The following is a 26,033-nucleotide window of genomic DNA, read 5'->3' as shown; positions in this document are numbered from 1 at the left end:
ACAGAGTGCAGTGCTGCCCCTCCCCCAGGCTTCCCTTCCCTTTTAGCCTGTCTCAGTCAGCCAAGGACTGGCTCCCTGGAGCAGAGTTCCCTCTGGGGAGGCAGAAAGGGGTCCTGAAGGGTCTTCCGGGTCAGAAGCCAAGAGACCACCCCCTGCCTGCCCCCCAGCTCTCTCCCCTGCCCCCCTCGCGTGTCCTACCGTTCAGGGCACGGGTGCGGTTGCTTCGCTTCATGAGCACCTCCATGTTGTTCTTCATGACGGCGATGTTGGCCAGGGCGCCCTGCACCTCGAAGCTGGTGAAGCGCTGGAAGTCCGGCAGCCTCCAGACATTCTGCTTCTTCTCCCAGTCCACGTGCAGGATCTCCTCGTGGTCAAACTCCAGCAGGAACTCCCCGGACTTCTTCTCCGAAGGGAAGCTCTCCTGGAAGAAGTCCAGCTCCACTAGGGTGTCCTCCACTGCAGGGGTGGGAGAGAGAGAGGGAGGCTTTAGGACCCCGCAGCAGGAGGAGGGAGAACCTGCCCCCTTGCTAGGAATGGGGCCACCACCAAAAAGGCTCTCTAAGTAGACGAAGGGGGGCTTCATCTGCTCCCAAACACACACATATGTCAGTTTTTAATTCCCTCATTTCCAAGCCCCCAAAAGGTGGTCCTGGGTGCACTTGAATGTGGGTGACTCTGGTAGAAAGTTGGAATAATCATTCAAGAGAACAATCCGTGTCTCCATGTGCCTAGATCTCCACTTTGCTCCTTGCCCCAAAGTGAAACCAGTAACAAATGCATTTCCTCTTTCAACTGTGGATCATCCACAGTCACCTCTTGAGTTGCCTCATGCCACGAATTAAAGCTTTGGGCTTATTTCTAAAAGAGATAAAACTGTTGGACACACAGACGGAGCCATTGGCCATGCGCCTCTTTCCTTTCCTGAAGCGACTTCCTTCTGGAGTTCACTCACTCACTCAAACTAAACCGCGTCTTCTGGGGAGTGAAGTCCCTTGGCGTCCGGCTGGGTTCCCTGCCAGGCAAGTGGCGATATGGGGGGCAGCCGAAGAGAGCAGGTTCTGGCCCCTTTTGTGCCAGGAGAGAGACCACTCTGTCTTCGGGGGGCTATGGGGGGGCTGATGCCTTTTGGGGGCGACCACTGGGGATTCTGGACCAGGCAGGTCTCTGTGGCAGCCGAGCCCACAGAGAGGAATAATAATTCTTGTTTTATTTCCCTTTCCCTCCTTGTAACAGGAAAGGCAAGGGTACAGACTCCGATCTTCTAAGTTGGTGTGTGTAGGGGGAATTGCTGTTTTCACCCCGTTTTCCCCTCTCTCTTTTTTTAGACCACCTTATTTGAGGGAGCAAATCCTCCTTGCCCGTCATCCTCCCATTCCACGCACCTCCCAGCACTCTTTCCTGAGGGGGGAGGCGTCCAATTCCCTTCCTCCCCCCATCCCTCCGTCTTCCCGGGTGCAGCTTCTGCACCTGTCGGGGGGAGGGGGCTTCTCCTCCCTTAGCCCAAGAGACCCCCCTCCTTTGCCCACAAGCAACGCCAAGGGGCGCAATCTTTCTCCCCCATTCCCCCCTAATCCCCCTCCTGGGACCCCTCCCCAGGCATCTCCCCCTCCCTCTGCGCCCCCCGACCTTTCAGGGCTCCGGCCCCCCTTGGCGGGGCGAGGAGGAGGGTCGCCCAGAGGCAGCAAAGGGCTCTTCCTCCTCCTCCTCCTCTTCCTCCTCTGGGCTCCATCTCTGCCGCTCTTCCTGGGCCGAGGCGGGCGAGGGGCGATTCCAGCCCAAGTCTCCCTTGCCCCTTCCTCCTGGATGCTCGCCCTCCAAGGGGCTGTGGGGCGGGGGCGGCCAGGGGGCGGCTTTGGCGGAGCAGGAAAGTCCCTGCCAGCTCGGCCAATGAGAAAGCGCCCTGGCGATGACCAGCCTGTCTCCAGGTAGACCCTCCCCAGGCAGGAGCCTCAGCCGGAGACGGAGCGAAAACAGCAGCAGGAAAAGGGCAGCTGATATTTTTGGGGGTGGGGGGGCTGGATCTCGCCAAGAGGAGAGGGGTCTCCTCCAGGGAAGGGGCTGCGGGGGCTCCTCTCTGTCTCTCCCCCCCGTGTGTTTCTTCATGGGGCTCCTCAGACACCAGCGCCAGGGGTGTTTCTTGCAAAGGGGAGCTGGGGGCTGGAGGGGGCTTTTATTGGGGGGAGGGGTCTCCTTACTGGGGGGCTGCCAGGTCTCCTGGGGATGCAGGCTGGGGGGCCAAGAGGGGGAGCCCCCTCCCTCAGCAGACAGTTATTCCCCCCTTGAAACTTCCTTCCTCTTTCCGGATACATGAAGGAACGAAGTTTAGCGGCTTAAAACGCAGCAGAAGAAAAGCGCATCTCGCTGTTTTGAAGCCTGAGTCTGAAATTTCCCCTTTTGCGGCCAGAGGAAAGTTTGGGATGGAACTGACAGATTCCTGTTAAGCTTTATATCCCCCCCCCCAAGGTTTTCTGGGGAAGATCTTGATTCACACGCGGCGCGACACCGATGGAGAGATCAGCAGCAGCTGCGAAGGCAAAGAGGAACTTGCAGATCGAGCGAGAGCAGAGAGAGCCCTTGAGAATGCTCTTTCCAGGAGTTCCCTGCCTGGCGACCGATGACGCTGCCTGGGCTCGGAGGCGGATTGGACGCTCGCGGGGCGGGGAGGTGGAGTGGGCGGGGCTTGGGCAGGAGTTTCTCCCGGGGCTGAGCGGAGAAAGTCCCATTTGGGGGCGAAGAAGAGAGGAGGATGGGGGGCTCCGGCGCTGCGCCTTTGGCCTTTGGGGGGCTCCTGCTGGGGATGGGGGCGCTGGTGGTCTCCGCTTCGGAGGGGCTGGGCGTGGAGGCGCCTCCAGGTGAGCCAAGAGTCTGCCATGGGGGGAGAAGGAAGAGGAAACTCCGCTTAGCGGGACCCCCATCGGTGGGGCTCCTTTGAAGATCACTCCTGGATGGTCTTCCATGATCTTAGCAGGGAGTCCGTAAGTGACTGTGGAGGCCAGTTCTGGATCCCCACGTCCTTCCACAGTGGGGACAGAGCTTTCCTGGCAGGAGTTGATCCCTTGAGGGTTTGCCAAGCGTCCCTTCCTCTTAGCACGTTTCTCCCTTTGTCCTGAGTTCGAGTGTCTTCAAAGCCCATGACACCTTTGGTCAAGGCTGCTCTCCAACTGGAGCGCTTGCAGTCCAGTGTTTCCCAGTTGTCAGTGTTTATACTACATTTTGTTAGATGTGCCTTGAGAGAATATTTTAACCTTTTTGGCTGACCACCAGCATTACACTTTCCGCTTTTAAGTTAGGACTAGAGTAGTTCCTTTGGAAGATGATAATCAGGCATCCGAAGAACATGGTTCAGTTCAGCGAAGTTGATGTTGAAGAATCCTTGCTTCCCCACGGGGGATCTTTGCTTCTTCCAGGACAGGGGGGGGGCAAAGGGAGAGGAGGGAAGGGGAAACACTCCCCCCACTGAAAAAGAGCAGCTCAGGCTTCTGGGACTGGGAAGGAGAAAGCATTTAATAATATCCCAGCTTTCAGGATTAAAATCCTACTCCAGCAGTTTACAAATAACATTCAATTCAATTTTAATAGAACCACAATATTCGCACATTAAATAGTCTTCCTGCAGGACAGCTGATGGCAGGCAGCCCTAGGGGACTTTTTTGCGGGGGGGGGGCAGTTGAATCTGGCCCTGAGGTCTTCCTCACCTGCTTCTTAAAATGATCCTCATCATTATTAGTCCATAACCAATTATTAACTCTATAAAGGACTACACATAAGGCATAAATATACCTTTCATCTGCTCTTTCTCAATAGTAAGAAACCCAGGCAAGTGCGTAGTCTGGATTTCTGTTAGGGAGGGGCAGAACCTCAGTTTGCTATGTATTTTTATTGATGGGGGGCAGCTGCCCCTCCCTGTTCCCCTTGGCTACGAAAGTGGGGCAAATGGGTCCTTGCTCCGGGGACCCTGAACTCCCCCCTTCGCGGAAGGTCCCCTCTCCCAGTACCCCCCGCCCGCCTTGGGGTTCTCTGGGTGGTGAAATGGGCTCCTGCGTAGACTGGCGTCGCTTCCTGCGCTCTGGCAGGGAAAGCGAAAGTGAAACCGGGTCTACCCGGTAGAGGGAATCTCGTGGGGGGGGTTTTGCAGTGAAGCCCCCTTCCGCGTCTCCCCCCCCTCCTCGGCATCTCGCCCCTTTCCTGGTCTTTCTCCCACCCCAACATTTCTTCTTCCAGCCGGAGGGCAATAAAAGGGGAAGGGAGGTTTACGGTTTTGTTTTAAAGAAACTGGAGATAAGCATGGGCGTAGCCATGGGGGGGCAGGGAGCAGCCGCCCCCCCTTAAATAAATTAACTAAATAAAGCAGATAGCTTGCTTCTGTCCCCGTCTCCAATAAATCCTGGCTACGCCCGTGGGGTCCAGGGTCTTGGAGGTTGTGGCTCCCTCTCCACAACGGCCTTCTTTCTGATTTCTCCCTTTCCTTTGGGAGGAGGCGAGGGGGGGGTCTCACTGCTCAGCATCCCCCCCCCTTGCCATGGGATCACGTGACAGGAGAGAGAGAATGGGAGAGAGACGGACCGTCTCCTGCCCGGCAGCTGCAACTCTTCGCTGTCGTGGGAGCTGCGCCCTTAAGGCAGTGTTTTTCAACCACTGTTCCGCGGCACACTAGTGTGCCGCGAGATGTTGCCTGGTGTGCCGTGGGAAAAATTAAAAAATTCGAAAGATTTAAAAAATCTGTGTCCGCCCTATTTTCCATCCGTCCTGGGTGGGGATCAGATTGGATGGGATTGGATGAGAGCGGACAGGCGGTCCGCTCTCATCCGATTCCCCATAGAGAGCAGCGGGGCTCTGACATCTCCCTCTCCGCACACAGTGGTGGTGTGCCTCATGATTTTTTTCATGAAACAAGTGTGCCTTTGCCCAAAAAAGGTTGAAAAACACTGCCTTAAGGGAACCGGCAACCGGAAGTCTCTATTTCCCCCCAATTTTCTCCCCCCCCCCCCCCCCGCAGAGCATTTCCTGTTCCAGCAGAAGGGCGAGTGCCACTTCTTCAATGGGACGCAGCGGATCCGCCTCCTATATAGGCAGTTCTTCGACCGGCAGGAGCTCTTCTACTTCGACAGCGACCGAGGGAAGTACGTGGCTGTGGCTGAACTGGGGGAGTCCGACGTCAAGAGATTTAACCAGGACAAGGACGTCCTGCGGCGCCAGATGGCCAACGTGGATCGCTTCTGCCGGCACAACTACGAGCTCGCCGAGCCCCTCTCCCAGGCCCGGCGCGGTGAGTCCAGAATCGGGGGGGGGGGCGTCATGGGAAACGGGGCCCAAGGAAGAACCCAAAATGGGGGTGGGGTGGGGTGGACCCGGGACTTTCTCCCCTCGAATCCCCTGTCGCTGCTGCCGCCCCCCGGCCCCCTCCCCTCCCGCTTTTCAGAGAGGAAGAGCGGCTTTCCTGACGCCCCACTCCAGAGGCAGATGCTGGAGTTTATGTCCCTCGAAGCATCATAACCCGTTTTTGTTTTTTTTTTAATAAATATTTATTGGATTTTCACAAATTATAAAATACACACACAAAAAACACAACAACACAAAAAAACTACACACACAAAAAAACAAACATGCATAATTTCAAATCCTTTTTTTCTTAAAACTTACTTCACCGACTTCCCCATACCTCCCCTTTCTGCATCCCAATTTTTTTCAGAAAATCCTCCCCCTTAATTTTATCTACTTTTCCCTCATTCTTTTCTTTTACATAATCATTTGCTTCTACAATCCCCTATTTTCTATAACCACAACATTTTAGCAGTCATTAATTTTACAATATTTCTTAAGATAGATTTTAAATTTCCTCCAATCTTCTTCCGCTGTCTCTTTCCCCTGGTCACGAATTCTGCCAGTCCCATATAGTCTATCACCTTTGTCTGCCATTCTTCCAGGGTGGGTAGATCTTGTGTCTTCCAATACTTTGTGATAAGCATTCTTGCCGCTGTTGTCGCATACATAAAATGCCACATACATTTCGTGTACTGCAATGTGGAGGGTGTCTCTCTTAGTTTGTTTTTATTTATTTATTTATTATTAATTAAATTCGCATCTCACCCTATACCTGTAGGTCTCTGGGCAGCTTGCAACATAAAATTGCAGTATTTACAACAACAACAATAATAATTAATAAATAACAACAACAAACAATAACAACAACAATAATAGAAGTAATGATTTGTTGTTGTTGTTGTTTATTATTATTTTTACCCCATCCATCTAGCTGGGTTTCCCCAGCCATTCTGTGTGGCTCCCAACAGAATTAAAAGTACAATAGAACATTAAAAACTTCCCTAAACTTCCTTTCCTGCCTGTGCTGTCTCTGGTTCTCCCTCTCCTCTCTCCACCCCCACAACGACCCTGTGAGGGAGGCCAGGCCGAGGGGGGGGCCTGGCCAGGGACACCCAGGAGACTCAAGGCCCAGGGGGGATTTGAACCCAGGACACAGTCCAATGCTGGACTCCATTAGAGTGGGGGGCTGCAAGGGGGGAATAGGCAGCCTTTCAGGGGAGCAGAGAAAGCACATTTCAAGCAGAAACCCTGAACATTTTTAAAGTACAATATGATGTTATTTCGGCGTTAGTTATTAATTATGACACCTTAGCATGTCGTTTCCTGCACACCTGACATGGATTCAGGTTGGGCTGCCATATGTCCAGTTTTCTGGGAAATCAGGATGTTTAATGGGGGGGGGGTTAGAAATTAACCCCACAATCTCAAAATCACATACGTTCAGGATTAAATAATAATTATTATAAACATGGTCCATTTCCTTCCCACCCACCTACCAGACTCCCCTCCATCCCTGCCCCCCCCCCCCCGTTCTCCAGGGATCATCCCTAAATCAAAAGGATACTGTGCAGTGAATTCTGAAGATCATCCTGTTTGCCAGGAAAATAGGAAGGACAAATTCCTGATATTCCCAGGACTGGGAAATGAGACAGAAGGATGGAAAGTGTCCTAGGAAGGGGGGGGGCATCCCAGGACCCCCAGGGAGGAGGAGTTCCCAGTTTGTGGAATGCCCAGCCTGACCACTGGGGGGGAAACTGGGATGACTTTGGGTAGATGGGGGGGGGTCAGAGATCCCACTGGTGGGAGTGGGAAGTTGGGGGCTGGGAATGTAGGATCGACTGACTGTCCCAGGGGAGCCCAAACTAGGCTTCCTGTCACCCGGGCAAAGATCCAGTTTTGTCACACACACCCCCCTTGTGTATTTGCATACACGCACAAAACTTGACACATGTTCATAAAGGGCATAAAAAGATGCTGGAGAAGAGATAGTCTCTCCAAATAGTAAAATTGTCTGTGTGTGTATCTGGCTTTCATTCAACCTTAAGAATGGGGGTTGGACTCGATGGCCCTTGTGGTCTCTTCTAAGATCTCTTCAGAGAGCAGATCTTTTGAGGAATTCTAAGAAATATTATGACTGTAAATAATAATAATAATAATAATAATAATAATAATAATAATAATAATAATAATAAATTAATAATGGAAACTATGATAATGATCAGGCACATAACAGAGAGTAAGTCCTACTGAACTCAGTGGTATACCTCTGAGTAAAAATGCTTAAGATTGCAGTATAAGACTGCAGAATCTTTACACAGTTATCTCAGAGTAAGCTCCATTGAATTCAATGGGACTTCTGAGTAGTAAAGGCAGTTTAAGGCTCTAAAGAATAAAATAAAAGAATAAATATTCCACAGGTTTCATTCAAAAATTGCTGGCTGCTGAACCATTGCAATTAAAGAATTGGCTACATTTTCCTTCCAAATTGCAGGAAGGGAAAAATACAAAGAGCTTCGTATGCCAGAATCACATTTCATTCATTGCAGGTATTTTATTTTCAGTATAAAGAGGATTCAGTTTTTGTAGCTGAGTGTAGGCAGCAGTGCCCTCTCTACGTGTTCACGTGGTGTAAACATGTATGTTGTCTTCTAGAGATCCAAACACACACACAAACGCACAAAATGAACACACAAGCAAGTGCTTCTGTTCCCAAAAGGGCAGGAGGGGGTGTTCTGATCTCTTCACCACTTCTAATTCATCTCTGAGGCTTTAAGGGAAGCAAAAGAAGAAAGAAAGAAAAAGAATATTTTCCCATTTCAACTTTGCTTGGAGAGCAACCTTCTCCAGGATTTCTCTTTCACACTCAGTTCCAAAAACAGACAGGCGGAAAGGGAATGGGAGATACTTTTCTAGGTTTTCCGGCTTCCTCTTGCAGATTAGCATCACTCTGGTGCTCAGCAGATGCTTTTAGACTCTAGAGCCACAGGGGGGCTGCAGACAGAGAAAGGCCCCCCCTGCAAGCTGGGAGCCTCAGTTGCGCCCCTCTAGAGGCTTCACCCTGGCTGGCCCCCTCCCCCCTTAACTCTGGCCTCTCCTCCCTCCCTTGAAGCCTGCAGGTCCCTCCCTGCCTAAATCTCTGACCTTCCTCCCACATCTCCCTTGCCTCCCCCCCACAGTCCAGCCCAAGGTGAAGATCACCCCCACAGACAACGTTGAATCTTCACCACACAACACTCTGCTGATTTGCACCGTGAACCGCTTCTTCCCTGCGGGGATCGAGATCAAGTGGTTCAGGAACGGGAAGGAGGAGCCCAAAGTGTGGACCACGGACCTCATCCGGAACGGGGACTGGACCTTCCATATTGAGGTGATGCTGGAGACAAAGCCAGAACGTGGAGACGTCTACACCTGCCAGGTGGAGCACGCCAGCTTCGAAGGCCCCGTCACTGTGAAATGGGGTAGGACGCCTTCCTACTGGGAGTGGGGGGCATTCCTGGGGGGCTAGATGGGTTGCTCCCCCCTCAGGGGGCTGATCCCAGGCCTTCCTTTCCTCACTCTGGGCTTTTTCTTCCTTCAGAGCCGCAGTCGGACTCTGCCAGGAGCAAGATGTGGACGGGGATTGTGGGGACTGTGCTGGGGCTGGTCTTTGGGGCCACGGGACTCGCCCTGTACCTGAAGAAGAAGAAAGGTGAGGGTGGGGTGCCAGGGGGAGAGGGAGGGTTGGGTGTGGGGCTGGACTGGGCTCCAGGCTCCCCTCCTCTTCTTAGGCAGAGGATCTGGAGAGGGTTCTGTTCCTTCTCCACTCCTAGGAGGTCCCTCTTGGTGCCTCAAATGGAGCCTCAGCTCTTATGGAGATGGTCTGAGGTTTAAACCTGTAGATTAAGACCTAAACCTCCTCGGAGTTCCCTCTTGGTGTCTCAGAATTTAGTCCAAACTGATCTCGGGCCAGAATCACCTGCAGGATCTCTGACTGTCTCTTATCCGAGACTCTTTCTATCTTTTTTACACCGTGGAGAAACACAGCTCTTCTTCTGGATTTAGAAGCCTTTGTACTTTCAGGGCTGTTCTTCTAAGGTCCTCCTGTCTTCCCTGAAGTGCCAGTGTGGTATAGAGGTTAAGAGCGGTGGACTCGTAATCTGGGTAACCGGGTTCACTTCCCCGCTCCTCCACCTGCAGCTGCTGGGTGACCTTGGGCCAGTCACACTTCTCTGAAGTCTCTCAGCCCCACTCACCTCACAGAGTGTTTGTTGTGGGGGAGGAAGGGAAAGGAGATTGTCAGCCGCTTTGAGACTCCTTCAGGTAGTGATAAAGCAGGAATCAAATCCAATTCTTCTTCTTCTCCTCCTGATCAAAACTCTGCTCAAAGCAGTAAGAGCAAGGCTCTCTCGCCACACAGAGCAAAGGGCCTTTGAGACACCCACAGCCAGGATCCCATTGCCTCACTTGGACCTCTTCCTCATTTGCATGAATTACTTTGCATGCATTAATTAATAACTGGGCAAGGCTAAGAAATGCAGCCTAAGGAATGAGGAGCGGTTTGTGGGGGGCATTGGGGGATGGGGAGAAGAGTCGATTGCAAAACATCCTTTCTGTGTTGGGAAAGAAATATTCATTTCCATTTAACGAATAATTATCTTTAACCCCTCATATTCTGTTCTGCAGAGGGAGTGGGGAAACAGGTCTTAGTTGTGCCTTGATTGCATTATCTTGATCTTGGGAGCTCGGGGGTTCTCAGGGGATCAATTCCAGTTGATATTTGATACTGACCAAGTATTGCTGTTCTCTTTTTTCCCTCCCAGGGAGAGCTGTTCCCCAGCCTGCAGGTAACGTTCATCCCTCCTCCTCCTCCCTCCACCTCCTCCTTCCCCCACCCCTTCTCCCGGCTGCTTAGGGTGGCCCCCTTCCTTGCTTTTCATACAGCCAGGGATGAGGGATGGTTCTGGTTTTAATTCCCGCCCCCATATACACACACTCTAATTTCATCTCCTGGAAGTGCGTCTGCAGGGGAATTCCCCACCTGGGAGGTTGTCAGGCAAATCTCACTTTCAGGGGCCAAGTGAGGAGACCAGGGCTTTGTTCCCCTGCCCACTTTCCAAGACACGTAGCCCAAGGGTGGGGAACCCTTTTAACCCCAAAGTGGGTGGCGCAACGCATGCAAATATCCCCTTTCCAGAATAGACTACTTTCTACCCCTCTCCGTTCTTCAGTGGTGTAGTGGTTCAGAGCGGTGGACTCGTAATCTGGGGAACCGGGTTCGCGTCTCCGCTCCTCCCCATGCAGCTGCTGGGTGACCTTGGGCCATCACACTTCTCTGAAGTCTCTCAGCCCCACTCACCTCACAGAGTGTTTGTTGTGGGGGAGGAAGGGAAAGGAGATTGTTAGCCGCTTTGAGACTCCTTCGTGTAGTGATAAAGCAGAATATCAAATCCAAACTCTTCTTCTTCATTATCCTCAGAGTTCAAGGAGCATCCCAGGGAGGTGGAAACTCTTGAGGAGGGTGCAAAGCAGGGTCAGGAGGAGTCTTAGGGGCCAAAGAGAGAGAGTCCTGGGGGCCACCTCCTGGGCCAGAGTCCTGGGATTCCCCACCCCTCTTCTGAACCTCCTCTTTCCCTCTGCCTAAGCCAGCCAAGACTCCCTCCTCGGAGCCTCCCCTGCCAGACCCATAACCTCCAGGCCCTGCGAACTCCAACTCCCACCACCCCCAGCCAGCATGGCCAATGGTTAGAGGGCACAATGGGAACTGCAGTTCAGAAGGCCTGCTGGTCACTCTATTTGAGTGTCCCCCAAATCCTGCCAGGGATTCATCCCCCCCCCTTCGCTCCCCACAGTGATGGGCTTGTCTCTCTTTTCTTTCTGCCTGCAGGTCTCATTGATTAAACTTTGCTGCTCCCTCGGGATACCAGGATGTGGAGAATTCCTTCCTGCAAGTTCCCCTCTGTCCATGCTCGGAGGATGGGAGCTTTTCGCTGGTTGCTTTTTATTACTTCGTTTTCTGGGTGTCGCTTGAGGTTTCCATTGCTCTTTCATTTGGCAGATTGGCAGTTATCCTAGCCTGACGTAGCTTTATTTGCACATCTATGTTGGAGACTCTGTGCTCTGAATCTCCCCAGAGAAGCCTGAGCTGAGCCTTAAAGCAACGATGGATCCAGTCAGATTGTCAGGACTGAATGTTAGTTCTTAAAGCCCTGATGGAGAGCCTCATAAAATTTGACTCACTTTTTTGGGGGTATATTTTTCAATTGCCGTATTTTTTGCTCTATAAGACTCACATTTTCCCTCCTCAAAAGTAAGGGGAAATGTGTGTGCGTCTTATGGAGCGAATACAGGCTGCGCAGCTATCCCAGAAGCCAGAACAGCAAGAGGGATTGCTGCTTTCACTGCACAGTGATCCCTCTTGCTGTTCTGGCTTCCGAGATTCAGAATATTTTTTTTCTTGTTTTCCTCCTCCAAAAACTAGGTGCGCCTTGTGGTCTGGTGCATCTTATAGAGCGAAAAAGACGGTAAATTTTCTTTTCTGCATTTTAGAATATTCCTGTAAACAATCTTAAAATATAAATGATTTCCCTTCTCTTTCCATGGTTCATTTTCCATACCATAAATCCCTGCAAGTGTACACAATTTCCCCCCATACATTCAATAACATTTTCCAACCTTCTCCGTCAGATAGCAAAGGTGTTTGCTCACGAGTAACCAGGCAGGACTCCGACCTGTCTTTTACAGGTTTTATTAGGTGCAAAAACTATTTACAGTGCAGAACCCCAAAGTTCAAGTCTGCCTCAGTCGCTAGCAGAATCCGGGAGTACTTGTTTCCTGGACCTCCCCCAACATAAAAGCCTCGTTACGCCCAGCCTTTTCCTTCCCTCTTGGCGCTTTAGACTTCTGCGCAGGGTGGGCGACGGAAGGGGCATGCTTCCCTCCTGGCCAGCTTTGCCAGGAGCGGTGCTGAGGCTCTCACCAGCATCTTCTGGTCCTTTCCCCTCTTCCCCACTGGAGGTGGGGTTTTCCTCATCACCGGAAGAGGAACTGCTTTGTAAGATTTTTGGAGGCTCCCTGTAACACAACTGCCCCTCTGTTTCCTGCCCCTGTTCTGATGGCAGTTCCCTGACATTCTCTAAACGTATGTTCTTCTTGTTCTCTTATTCTATATGTTAAATCTGAAAGCTGAGCATATTCTGTCAGCTTAAGTTGCCATTCATCTTTGGTTGGGACCTCACTCATTTTCCATTTTTGGGCTAACAAAACACGGGCTGCAATAGTGGCAGACATAAATAACCTTTTTTGACACCTGGGAATTTCCGTCTGAATTATCCCCAACGAAAAGGGCTCTGGTTTCGGGTTTTTTGAAAAGCACTTTTAAACATTTTTTTCAATTCATTATAAATTATTTCCCAGTACTCTTTTACCCTTTTACAAGTCCACCATATATGATAAAACATACCCTCAACCTCAGTTTCAAAAAGGACCTTCCTTCTGGACAAGAGTCCAAGTCTCCCTGCCCCCTTGAGGCCAATGAGACCCATCCTCTTCCTCCTCATCCAAATAGGAATTAGCCAACTGTATTGATACACTCCACCCCAATCTCCGAGTGGGGCAAGTTTGCAGGGGTCCAGGCACCTACCCAGAGTTTGTGCTTCCTTTGGAAATGAGGCCCAGCGGAGACTGTGGTGTCTTTAGGACACATGGTTTCCTTACACATCTCTACAGCCTGAGCCTACAATGGAGGGGCTCACAGCAATCACACCCCAATAGGTTATTCCTTCTCCCCTGACCACAGCTGCCTTGGATTCTGGCAAGGCCCCAGCCATGGCTCTGATCCTCTCCCTCTAGCTTGCCACTTACAGACTGAACCCTTTTCCGCCACAGCAAACTGAAATCCCAAAAGCTCAAAACTCTGTTGCCTCTGCCCCCTAACTCAAAGCTCAGGGTGGGGGTCCACCCATTTGCATCTGGCCCCACTTCCTTCGTGGCTTATCGCCTTCCTTTGTGAGGCTCAGGGCTCATAATTAGCAGCCAGGAACTATAACAATATAAAAGCATATCCCCCCCCCCCATTCTTTCTCCAGCTTGCTCCTCAACAGGCAGTATGAGTCCAATTTCAAGTGACAGCCCCCTCCTTCCCCTGCCCTGATGCCTTTATCTCCTCATAGTGGGTGATTTGTTAGTTGCTCTGTAAAGACCCATCTATTTTGTCAAAATCATGATTTCACAGCCTTGGGATGATCTCCCCTGAGTTGCACTGTGGCAAGGCTGCCTAAAGAAAGTATATAAGTGTAAAATTGTGCCTTAGATTATAGTGCCTAATTATAAGAAGCCAAAAACTATGTCTTTCATTGTGCCTTATTATTGCTGTGCTAGCAAAAACATATATGCATTTAGCTGAATTTGCAGTTTGCAGGGAAAACATCCATCATAGTCACAAGATGGTAATAGTCAACAGATGTCCTGTGAAACAGGATATCCAAGTTGGGTGCTTTCCACATAGGATGTCTGATAACAAGGCAGGGGTTACTTGCCTGCCAAAAAGGGATTTTTGCTTGCTTGCTGATAACACAGTATATGAGGAAATGTCTAATGTAATGAGCTATTGCATAAAGAAAGAACTGATCTTTATAAGAACATAAGGAAGGGCTATGTCTAAGCTTATTGGCTTAATTTTGCTCCAGTACATGAATATGTAATGCCTAAAGCTAGCTGGAAAAAAGGTAGATAAACCCATGGAACTGTTGATCAGGGTCCAGTCTTTGAGAGGAGACTCCACTGGGCCTATTGCTGTCAGCAATAAACTTACTTTCTATTTCTCCAACTGCTGCGTCTGTGATCTTTGAGTTCACCCAGAACGAGGTTCCCAGGTTACCATGCAACATTCTGGTGCCGTGACTCGGATAGCAGGCAAGAGGGGCCTCAGGGACCCCAGGCCCTTGCCCACTGGGTGGGGTGGAATGTCGCTGGACCGCTGGCTTTCCCCCAAGTGCCATTGGACACTTTCTCCAAGGAGGGAGACCGTGCTCCACTGCACTGCGCCTTGCCTGCTGCGGCAACGGGCCGTACGGAGAAATAAAAAGTAACTAGAACTGAGGCACGCCAGCAGGCTAAGTTGGAAGAAGGGGTTTTTAAGGTTATAGGGAACTCTCCATGTGGGGGAAGAGAGGTTTGATCAGCCTCTGCCACCAGTACTTCCAAGGAAAGGGAATAGTCCTTGTGGAGGAACCTGAGTGAGCTTAGGAAAGGGTGTGGGAATTAGCTGTGTGGTGTGGTGAAGTGAAGAGTGAATGAATGTGAGTGATTGAAGACCCCAAAGGAATTGATGGTACCAGGGCGCCGGGGCATTGAATGTGGACCTCTTACATACCGCAGTTCCAAGTTGGAGACCACACTTGGTCGGGAACAGAGGGAAGCATATATTTGAGATTTTTTGAAGGCACTTCACAAGGGACATAATAATGGGAGGGGGCTGTTCAACAGCAAACACACCATTAGGATGCATGATTGAAAATTTCAAGAAAGCCTTCTCTGGGGACTATGGTGTCAAATTGACCCCAGAGACCTTGAGGATGCACTGTGAACTAAACTGGCCAAACCAGGTCCTGAAATGGCCATCAGAAGGCAGTTTTGATGTAGAATTGTGCAGGCAGGTGTGGGTCTCGGTGACTAGAGATCCAGGAGGCCACCCAGACCAATTCCCGTACATCGACCAGTGGTATGATGCCTGCATAAAGAATCCTCCATGGATGAAGAAATGCAAGGGAGCAGCCTGCCAGATACTGGCATTGAAACAGGAGGCCCAGAGAAATATAGATAAGCCTAAACCTTCAGTGCCTGCTAAGATAATAAATCAAGGCCCTCCAGAGGAAGATTTTCTCTTCCTGCCTCCTTATGCTCCATCACCCAGAAACCCGTCTCTACCACCAGCTCCACTGACCAGCAACCAGCTTCCACCACCAGTTCTACAACCTGGAACCTTACCAGCACCAGCCCTACCTTTTCCTCAGGCTGGCCCATTGCAAGGCCCATTACAAGTCCTTCAGGAAGGAGAAACCAAAGCCCCTCCTGATCTAGAGACTCTAGGTGCTGTAGGAGGGAGAGTGGCCGGAGGGATAGGTCCCACCCCACCATCAGGTGGCAGAGGCACTCCAACAGGGACCCCTGAGAGTGGGAAAAGAACGCCAGACAAAGTAATGGAGATCTTGGATAATATTAGGAAGTCAACAGGTGAGCTGGTGCAGGAACTCAGAGTCCTTCCATATAAGCACAAGCTGCGCTCTGCTAAACCCAGGGAGGAAGAAGGGGATTTAGCTCCAATGATGCCCCTGCGAGCAGTTCTGGGACCCCAGGAATCGAGGCTAATGGACAATCAAGGTCAACCCACACCAGGAGCCCTGCCACCAAGCTCAGTTACCATGCAGTACGTCCCATTTACTACCACTGATCTGCTAAATTGGAAGACTCATACCCCTTCCTTTTCTGAGAAGCCCCAGGCAATGCAGGATCTCCTGCCATCCATCATGGTAACACACCTGCCTACATAGCAGGATTGCAGGCAGCTTTTAATGTCCCTCTTCCCCATGAAGAATGGAGGAGGATAGATGCGGCAGCAGAGCGAAGTTTGAGGGAAGAATTACCACCAGGAGAGCCGAACCCTGATAGATGGGTCTGTGAGCAATACCCCCTTGAAAATCCAAACCCAGATGAGCAGCAGGTGACATTGAGCACTTACAGGCCAACGGTACTGAAGGGTATAAGGGGGGCTGCCCGAAAGCCTACTAATATGACTAGAGTGTCTGAGGTGATCCAGAAGGCAGAGGAGATGCCAGCTGAATTTCTTGAATGCCCAATGGAGGCATACAGGGTCTACACTCCTTTTGTCCCACAGGACCAGGCCAACTGCCAGACGGTTAATGCAGCCTTTGTAGCTCAGAGTGCCCCTGACATTAGACAGAAGCACCAGTGATTGAAGGGAGCCCCCAAAGGGGAGGCTTCAATCAAGGGCGAGGCAGAGGTAGAGGTCAGCCACTAGGAAGGAATCAGTGCACCATATGTAGAAAGGAAGGCCACTGGAAGCGAGAATGCGCCAAAGCGGGAAGGATAGACTGACAATGTGAAGGTGTTGAAGGATTGAAAGAAGATGGGGAGGGCTGCGCGGAAGGATACAAGGAGGAAGATATCCAAGGAATGGGGAGAACAGCTCAGATTTTATTGGACTAGCAGGAATTGAGGAATATGAGAATGAATAGAACAGACCGGGTTCAGTTCTCCCTTTAGGCCCCCGAGAGCCCATGGTATCTGAAAGAAGGGAGCCGCTTTGTAGACTTTATGGTGGGTACAGGAGCACAATATTCTGTTTTAACCAAACCCCTGAAAGCAAAAAGCAACCAAGCAATAACAATTGTAGGAGCCACTGGCAATCAAACTGTAAAACCTTTTTTACAACCCCAAGAGTGTCAAATTGGAGGAAAAACCCTAATACATCATAGAATCATAGAATCATAGAGTTGGAAGAGACCACAAGGGCCATCGAGTCCAACCCCCTGCCAAGCAGGAAACACCATCAGAGCACTCCTGACATATGGTTGTCAAGCCTCTGCTTAAAGACCTCCAAAGTAGGAGACTCCACCACACTCCTTGGCAGCAAATTCCACTGTCAAACAGCTCTTACTGTCAGGAAGTTCTTCCTAATGTTTAGGTGGAATCTTCTTTCTTGTAGTTTGGATCCATTGCTCCGTGTCCGCTTCTCTGGAGCAGCAGAAAACAACCTTTCTCCCTCCTCTAGGTGACATCCTTTTATATATTTGAACATGGCTATCATATCACCCCTTAACCTCCTCTTCTCCAGGCTAAACATGCCCAGCTCCCTTAGCCGTTCCTCATAAGGCATCGTTTCCAGGCCTTTGACCATTTTGGTTGCCCTCCTCTGGACACGTTCCAGTTTGTCAGTGTCCTTCTTGAACTGTGGTGCCCAGAACTGGACACAGTACTCCAGGTGAGGTCTGACCAGAGCAGAATACCGTGGCACTATTACTTCCCTTGAGTATGCCTTTCTAACCCTGCATGCCCATGGAGCTCTGTGGAAGGAGAAGGGACTCACTGGAGCAAAAGGCAAGGCCCTTAAATATGGCCCAGAGCTAGAGACCCTTCCAGAAGCTGTATGGGCACCGGAGAATATTGCTGAAATGCACTGCCGTGGCCACAGTAGGGAAGCCACTAACACAGCTAAAGGCAACCATTGGGCGGTTAAGGCAGCAAGGGCAGCAGCCCTTGAGGAACCCCCGCCTGAGACTGTACTAGCCTCACTTCTACCAACTGTTATTAATATGGAATAAATGAAACCCATTTATGCTGAATGAGAGAAAGGGTGGGCCTACCAGGAAGGGGCAGCCAGAGGTCATCCACAAAAGGGATGGTTCATATTACCAGATCAGCGAGTTTTCATCCCAGAGGCCCTAGGAAGAGAAGTTGTGAAGCAGTACCATGAGTCCACTCATTATGGAACCACAGCACTGCGGGAAAGCCTGTGCAGGCAGCTCTACATTGCCAGGCTATCTCAGCTGGCTGAGGCAGTGTCAGGAGTATGAGGCAAGTGTCAGGGCTGCCTCAGGTCTCAGCTCACAAAAGACCAACGCCAAGCTCTTCTTATATACAAGGATGTTTATTGCAGTTCATTATTGATTCCACAACCGAGGCGCGCAGCCCCGCGTCTCTTAGCCTTAGACGTTTGAAGTCCCCTCTGAATCGGTCCCTCCCCTACACCAGTTTAATAAGCTAACGCTGCCCCACCTCTTTCTCTCTTTCCTTTTCCGCAGGGTCTTTCTGCCCGCCGGGGTTCCTCCCCTCCTGCTTTCTCCTGAAGTGGAGTCTCCAGACTGCTCCTCCCCCCTCCTGCGGGCTTTGGGACCTGGCTCCTCCTCCTCCGGGCTCCCTGTTCTTCCGCGCGCCTCCTCATTTGAACTTGGCGCACGCGCCCAACCTCTGACCTTCCTTTTGACAGTTATGCTACTCTCCTCACTGCCCTCCTCCCCTTCCGGGAGAACGGCTTGCTCTGATCCCTCCCCTTTCTCTGTCGCCGGAGCTGCTCCCTCTGACACACTGGAACCTCCCCCTCCTTCGCTGCGCTCTGGTGGGGAGGCTGGCCCTGATTCCCAGCTGCCGCTTTGGGGTCCCCTGCTGGCCCCCCGCTCCTGACACTTTCCCCCTGGGGCTCCCCTTGCCCTTACCACAGGCGCCCCCTTCTGGGAATCCTCTGATTCGCTGGAGAGACTCATGGAATCCCCTGCGTCATTGCTATCCTCTTCCTCGCTATCCTGGGATTCCTCTCCATCGCTCTCCATTTCCTGCTTTCCCTGTGCCTCTGTCCCTGTACCCCTGACAGCAAGGAATAACCCTAGACAGGGCCCAGGGCCCCCACCAGGGGTGCAGCAGACTGGCCTGATGCCAATGGAAAATCTGATTGTGGACTTTACGAGATGCCCAGGGCAAGAGGCTATCACTATTTGCTGGTTTTTGTGGATACGTTAACAGGATGGGTCGAAGCGTATCCCACGAGGACTGAAACAGTTGTTAAGCGCCTCTTAATGGAAATCATTCCGCGATTTGGGCTGCCAAGAAGCATCGGCAGTGACAATGGGCCAGCTTTCATCGCCTTAGTGGTACAGGGAGTGTGCCAGGCCGTGCAGATACAATGGAAACTGCACGCTGCTTACCGCCCCCAGAGCTCCGGAAAGACAGAAAGGATGAACAGAACTCTTAAAAAACACAGTTGGCCAAATTGTGCCAAGAAACTCCTTTGCCTGGGATTGGATGTGGTCTTGGATTCCAGGATCTGGGCGGTTACATGGCCTTTTAACCGCCATTGCAGTAGGAGGACTAATATTATTGGTAATTCTGTGTGTCGCTCCTTGTTGCATATCCCTGATCAGGGGAATGGTGGCCCAAAGTATTAAGAGTCTCACTGACACGCATATAATGGCCATATATCGAGCCTTACTGCCCATCCCAGAAGGAGAGGACTAATCCATGAAATCCCTTTGGAAGAGACAGTGATATATACCGGAGTTCAACATGAGAGTCAAACTGTTTTTTACACATTTCGTTATTTAATTGTTTGAAACATTTTAATCCCTTTATTTTGGTGGTAATAAACCCTATAAAATCGGAGACATGAACTTGGGGCATTCCCTCTGGGTAGGAAACACCCCATGAGCACCCCTCAGAAAATGGGGTGTTTGCCCCCTTCAGGATCCACCAAAAAGATGGGTGAGGGGGCAGCAGGCAAGGTCAGTCTCGGTGCCACCCCCACCTGTTTCCTACCTGTTGCTCAGGGTGGTCTGCACTGCAGGGGGCTTCTCTCTCAGATCCAGCTCTCAAGAAGAAGAAGAGGAAGAAGAGTTTGGATTTGATATCCCGCTTTATCACTACCCGAAGGAGTCTCAAAGCGGCTCACATTCTCCTTTCCCTTCCTCCCCCACAACAAACACTCTGTGAGGTGAGTGGGGCTGAGAGACTTCAGAGAAGTGTGACTGGCCCAAGGTCACCCAGCAGCTGCAGGTGGAGGAGCGGAGACGCGAACCCGGTTCCCCAGATTACAAGTCCACCGCTCTTAACCACTACACCACACTGGCTCAAACTGAATCAGCTTCAATCGCCCTGATGGGATGACCTTCATCTCAAGAAGGACGAGGGGAGTTGCTTCTGCGTGCCATTTAAAGGAGGGGTTTTTGATGCCACTTTCCATGGCATCCTCTGGACTGAGTTAGTGGGATGTTGCTGCTGGGGGACATTCCTGGTATCTGGGATGTGACCTCCATCTGAAAGGATCAGGCAGGGTCCCGTGAAGACTTTAAATATTTATTTAAAATTTTTTAAAGGCACTCAGGAACTGGATCCCTGCTCAGCCGTGCATCCTCCCCCCCCCCTTGGTGAGATCATGTCACAAAGGGGAGGGAGCTTCTTGCGCAGGTGTGGGGGGGTGTGCATATGAAGTTAGGAGAGAATATATTCGTTTGATACGGTATTCTTCTTCCTTACTCATGGAAGCTGTCGATTACCTGGTTTCAGCTTTTTTTCCCCCTTAAATATTTTTTATTACATTTTTCAGATACAACCTCAAAAATATACACAAAGTACAAGAAATACAAAAAAAGAAAAACAAGAAAAAAGAAAAAGAAGAAAGAAGAAAAAACGCCAACTTTCCAAAGCTTTTTCATACAACCAACTGGACTTCCCCACATCCTCCTCACCCTGTATTCTTTACAATAAAAATATCAGCAAATTATTACCTTGTTTCATATCTTATTTTGTACCTTTCAGATATTATGTTTTTAATTTTAAAATACTTTTTATCAATTACTTATACCTTAAATTAAACATAATATTACTTTAAGTTTCAACCTTTTCTTACTTAAAACTTAATTTCCTATTTCACCAAATCTAATTGCTGAAGCTAAAATTTCCAAATCGTGCAATTTCTTAACATTCATACAGCTTATAATGCTTTTGTAAATAGTCCTTAAATTTTTTCCAGTCCTCCTCCTGGTTTCAGCTTTTTGATGAAGCAAACCAGGATGCCCTTTGCACAGAATGGATCCTTCCTGGTATTTCCCACCTTTATTTCCCTCTTAATTATAACAACACAAAACAGTCTTCCTAAAATATAAATAAAGTTTACTCACAGTTAGTTCACATTCAGGCTTTGATTGCAGTTACGGGAAGTTACTTTGGTTGCGGGAAGGCGGCGGTGGCTGCTCTGAGGGAAGCGGCTTTTCCCGCCTTTCCCCAACTTCCCGCCTTTCGAAACCTGACCTTCCCCTCAGTTTTAGGCGCCAAGGAGGCCGATTCCTGGCAGACCAGGCGGCAGTTTCCTTGGGCTCCCTCGTTTATTGGGGGGTTTCTTCTCATTCGCCCCGATTTCTCTTCACCTCTCTCGCTTTTGGAGCTTATATCTGCTCCTTTAGAAAGGCCTGCCCCCCCCCCACTGCTTCCTCCTTCCCCAAAGATGAAGCAGCGCCTGGACGCAAAGGAAGAGCAGAGCTGCAGACCTCCTGGAAACTCGCCCCCTGCCTGGCTTGGCAGAGAGAAATGGGGGGCAGGACTCCTGACTTGGGGGTCTCCCCCCTGCATGCATGAGCTGAACAGCCCCCACCTCCCATGCATCCTTCCCTTGCAGCCTTGGGACCCCTTTTCTGCCCAGTCCACACAGAGATGGAGCTACAGTGAGGGGGGAAAGTTCATCTCCTTACATACAGTGAAGATACCAGGTAGCCTGACATCTGGCTGGTTGATAGGGGATCAAATACTTGTTTCACTCATTATAATGCACATCAATCTCTGACTGTTCTCTCCTGGGTTTCAGGGGGTTTTCATGTTGTTATTCTGTCTCTCACAGCTACAATAAACCTACCATTACAATAAAGGTAAAGGGACCCCTGACCATTAGGTTCAGTTGTGGCCGACTCTGGGGTTGCGGCGCTCATCTCGCGTACCGCTTCCGGGTCATGTGGCCAGCATGACTAAGCCGCTTCTGGCGAACCACAGCAGCGCACAGAAATGCCGTTTACCTTCCTGCCGGTGCGGTACATATTTATCTACTTGCACTTTGACGTGCTTTTGGACTGCTAGTTTGGCAGGAGCAGGGAACTCACCCCGTCGCGGGGATTCGAACCACCGACCTTCTGATCGGCAAGTACTAGGCTCTGTGGTTTAACCCACAGCGCCACCCGCGTCCCTACTATTACAATTATGGACTGGTAATTTCTTTGTGAGAGGGCAAACAGGCAAATTTAGTAGGGGATCAAATACTTTCCCCCCCTCACTGTAACTCCTCCGGCCCCTGGAGCGGCACACATGCTGTGCACCCAGAAGTGGGGCGTGCTGCCCACGGGGGCAGTGTAGCAAGCATCCCAGGGGGGCGCCACCCACGGCGAGCATCCTAGGGGGGCAATATCACACACACCCTCGGGGATGACCGCACGCCCTGCACCCCCTTCCTCTGCCAGTGAGTGCAACTGATTCACCATGTCCCAAAGGCCAGTGGCGTAGCGTGGTGGGTGCTAGGGGTGCCGGCCGCACCGGGCGCAACATCTGTGGGGGGCGCGAGTCCAGAGGGAAGGGACAAGTTCCTTCCTCCGCTGGGCTCCCCGCCGCCACCGCCAGCCTTGCGCCCTAGCGCGCGCGCCCCCCGCCGCCGCTGCGGCTGTGCTCCACTCACTCCTCGCAGGAGGAGCAGCTGCTGCAGCAGCGCTGACGCCGCCACCGACGCCTGGCCGGGCACGGGCAGCCTCCGCACCCTGACGCCATCCCCTTCCCCCTTTTTTTCCAGAGCTGGGGGAGGGGGAGGTTTAAAAGGGGGTCTTGCATTGGCGATCCTGCAGCACTTTGGGCCGCACGACGCGAGCGCGCAGCACGGATCAGCCACGACCCCACCCCGTGCATTTCCCGGGGAAAAGTGCTCCACGTGGGAGGCGCGTTTCCCCTTCATTCCCTCTCGAGCAAATCCTCCTTGGGTTCCCTCCCCCGTCTTTCCTCTCCCTACCTCACAAAAGCCTCACCTCGTCGCCTCCTCGCTGCCTCTCGCCTCCGCAGGAGCGTTTCCCTCCGCGGAAGAAGGAGCAGGGCGCTTCTGCAACTTTGGATTGCAACTTCTTGCTTCCCTGGGAAACAGAGCCCGGCCGGGTCAGTTGTCCAGCGGAGGGCCAGTTCCCCCCTCCCTCCCTCCCTCTCTCTCTCTCTCTGCAACCCTTGCGCCCCCCCCCCCCGCGTACTACTTGCAACGCAACTTCCGCGCTCCATGCGCTTTCATAGAATCTGTCGAGCTGGAAGGGAGCCGAGGGTCATCTAGTCCCACCCGCTGCAATGCAGTAATACGCCGCTGCCCCCCTACAAGGGATCGAACCTGCAACCTTGGCCTTATCAGCGCCGTGCTCTTAAACTGAGCCATCCGGGCTCCCCTTTCCCCCACCTTCTTGCGTGCCTGAACCTGTCCGCGTTTTGCATTCTAACACTTGCAAGCTCCACCCTCCAGCAGTTCCCTGACGCGGCTGCGCTTCCTTTCAGGCCAATACTTGGCAGCCATAAACTCGCACCGTGTCCAATATCCTATAAAAAGCATTAATCGGAATACCTTGCAACATTTCATCAAAGAAAATTGAGACGCCCTATTCCATAATAATAATAATAGTAATAATTTTATTATTTATACCCTTCCCATCTGACTGGGCTGCCCCAGTCACCTTGGATAAAAATATAATAAAACATGAAACATTTAAAAAAACTTCCCTTCAGATGACTTGTGAAGTTGTAGAGTTACTTATCTCCTTGGCTTGGGGGGTGTCTAATAAAAATAAAAATAAATTATTTATACCCTGCCCATCTGGCTGGGCTTCCCCAGCCACTCTGGGCGACTTCCAAAAAAATATTAATACGTCAAACATTAAAAGCTTCCCTAAACAGGGCTGCCTTCGGATATCTTCTAAAAGTCTGGTAGTTGTTCTTCTCTTTGACATCTGGTGGGAGGGCGTTCCACAGGGCAGGTGCCACTACTGAGAAGGCCCTCTGCCTGCTTCCCTGTAACCTCACTTCTTGCAGTGAGGGAACCGCCAGGAGGCCCTCGGCGCTGGACCTCAGCGTCCGGGCAGAACGATGGGGGTGGAGACGCTCCTTCAGGTATACTGGGCTGAGGCCGTTTAGGGCTTTAAAGGTCAACACCAACACTTTGAATTGTGCTCAGAAACGTACAGGGAGCCAATGTAGGTCCTTCAATGTAACTTCATACATTATTATTATTGTTGTTGTTGTTGTTGTTGTTTAGTCATTTAGTCGTGTCTGACTCTTCGTGACCCCCTGGACCAGAGCACGCCAGGCACTCCTGTCTTCCACTGCTTCCCGCAGTTTGGTCAGACTCATGTTTGTGGCTTCCCCTCCCCATCCAGCTTGGTTTCCCTAGCCACTCGGAAACCCGAACCCTATGGAAATAGGGATGTCAAGGTTGCAGGTTCGATCCCCGCACGGGACAGCTGCATGGTCCTGCATCTTTCCTCAGGGCCTGCAAGACAGAGCTGTTCCACATGGCCTTTGGTTTGGACTCAGTGGGACCCTTATGTCTTCCCTCCCCTTACAGTTTTGATTTGTGGGCTACTTTTAAAATGAGGCTGCTTTTCAAATTGCATTTTAACCTGTATTTTAAATTGGTCCCTCCCCCCATTATGTTTCTATTGTAATTTTACCGGTGTTAGCCGCCCTGAGCCCGGCTCTGGCTGGGGAGGGCGGGGTATAAATAAAATGTATCATCATCACCACAGGGGGTTGGACTAGATGACCATCGGGTCCCTTCCGACTCTACGATTCTATGATTCTATAAAGTCAAGTGTTACCGGAAAAATCCGAGGGCGCACTCGCACTTGAGTGCTAAAATCCACGGGTTAGGGGGCGCAAATTACTTGCCTTGCCCCGGGTGCTGACAACCCACGCTACGCCACTGCCAAAGGCCCCTCAGAGGCAGCACATGCAGAGAGAGAGAGCAAAGCCACACACCCTTCCCTTGCTGGAAGGAACTAGGGATGGAGGGAGGGGATTTTGCTCTGGAGGACCATGCCCCCCCACCCCTACTTCCTGCCCTCTCTAGAAATCCAGGTCTTATAATACAAATAGAGCAGAGGGAACATATGTGGCCTCAGGGGTGAAATTTACATTTTGTTACGATCTCAAAGAGAATTTTTATAAAATGGTGTATCGCTCGAATTTAACTCCTGGAAAACTTTTCAGAATGTATAAAGATGTTTCAAATGTTTGCTAGGAATGCCAAGAACACAAAGGGACATTTTTATCATGCTGGGTGGACATGTAAAAAGGCTAAAAAATAGATTCAAATACATACATCGATACAGCAGGTTTTTTAAGTTAATATTCATCATCAGCTTCATTTTTTATTTGTATGCCGCCTTTCCATAGTTAAAACAATGCTCAAGGTGGCTTAAAACATGACAAGATTTAGATAATTACCAACATAACAAAAGTCACAAACAATAAATAAAACACCTCAAAAAGTACACAGCCAAACGGAAAACAATTTCCACATAAATAATAAAATCTAAAACTAAGAATACAGCATTAATATGAATCACAATTTAAATGACATTGATAAAAAATAAAAGCAATTTTTATATACAAACAACAACAAACAAACAAACAAAGTTCAGTTGAAGGCAGAACTCTTTCTGGACACACTATTACAAAAGGATTATGGAAGATTACTTTAGTAAATGATTGCAGCAGCGAGACTGCTATCACGTTTAATTGGAGAAAGTGGTTTTCAAATCTGGAGAAGAGCAAAACTTCACAAGGTTAGAACCAACAATATGTGGGACACAAGACCTCATATGAAACGGGTCACAAGGCCTTGGCTGGAGACCCTGCCACCCAGAATGGTTTGTGTTGGACTTAAGTCTCTGTTATCACTGGGGAAGAAGCAGAACAAGGTCACCTACTTGGGGAATATATGCGAGACACTGACAAAAATGTGCCCCTAGTCAAGATCTGGTGCTGGGTTGCTGAATGAGAAGAGCATTGTTCCAATTGTTGCCCCTGTAAAAATCAAAGTCTCCCTTAAAATAATACACACCCATTACTATGTTTCTATTCACTGTAAATTGATTGCTGGGATGTGACACCGGCGCCTTTACTAAAGCTCTTTCCACATTCCATGCACTAATATAGCTTTGCCCTGC

General features: G+C 50.5%; 1 protein-coding gene and 1 pseudogene across 2 annotated transcripts in view; one reads left to right on the top strand and one right to left on the bottom strand.

Moving 5' to 3' along the window:
• The window catches only part of LOC308581090 (mamu class II histocompatibility antigen, DR alpha chain-like), a 44,113-nt gene extending 42,278 nt beyond the window's left edge, over window positions 1–1,835 (bottom strand). Inside the window, exons 1-2 of the mRNA XM_081183560.1 lie at window positions 1,627–1,835; window positions 199–456 (exon numbers count right to left, since the gene is read on the bottom strand). Of these exons, the coding sequence (XP_081039686.1) occupies window positions 199–456; window positions 1,627–1,729 (361 nt within the window). The 5' untranslated portion in view covers window positions 1,730–1,835. The remainder of the gene's footprint in view (window positions 1–198; window positions 457–1,626) is intronic.
• LOC308579714 overlaps window positions 1–14,125 on the top strand; it is a 32,269-nt pseudogene extending 18,144 nt beyond the window's left edge. The window contains exons 9-15 of the transcript XR_014013344.1: window positions 206–446; window positions 2,594–2,852; window positions 4,997–5,266; window positions 8,499–8,780; window positions 8,900–9,010; window positions 10,122–10,145; window positions 11,186–14,125. The product of XR_014013344.1 is annotated as an uncharacterized misc_RNA (transcript). The remainder of the gene's footprint in view (window positions 1–205; window positions 447–2,593; window positions 2,853–4,996; window positions 5,267–8,498; window positions 8,781–8,899; window positions 9,011–10,121; window positions 10,146–11,185) is intronic.
• The last annotated feature ends 11,908 nt before the right edge of the window (window positions 14,126–26,033 follow it).

This window comes from Podarcis bocagei, assembly GCF_964188305.1.
Source record: "Podarcis bocagei genome assembly, chromosome: 2".
Taxonomy (NCBI): Eukaryota; Metazoa; Chordata; class Lepidosauria; order Squamata; family Lacertidae; genus Podarcis; species Podarcis bocagei.
This window is presented reverse-complemented; position numbering and strand designations above follow the sequence as displayed.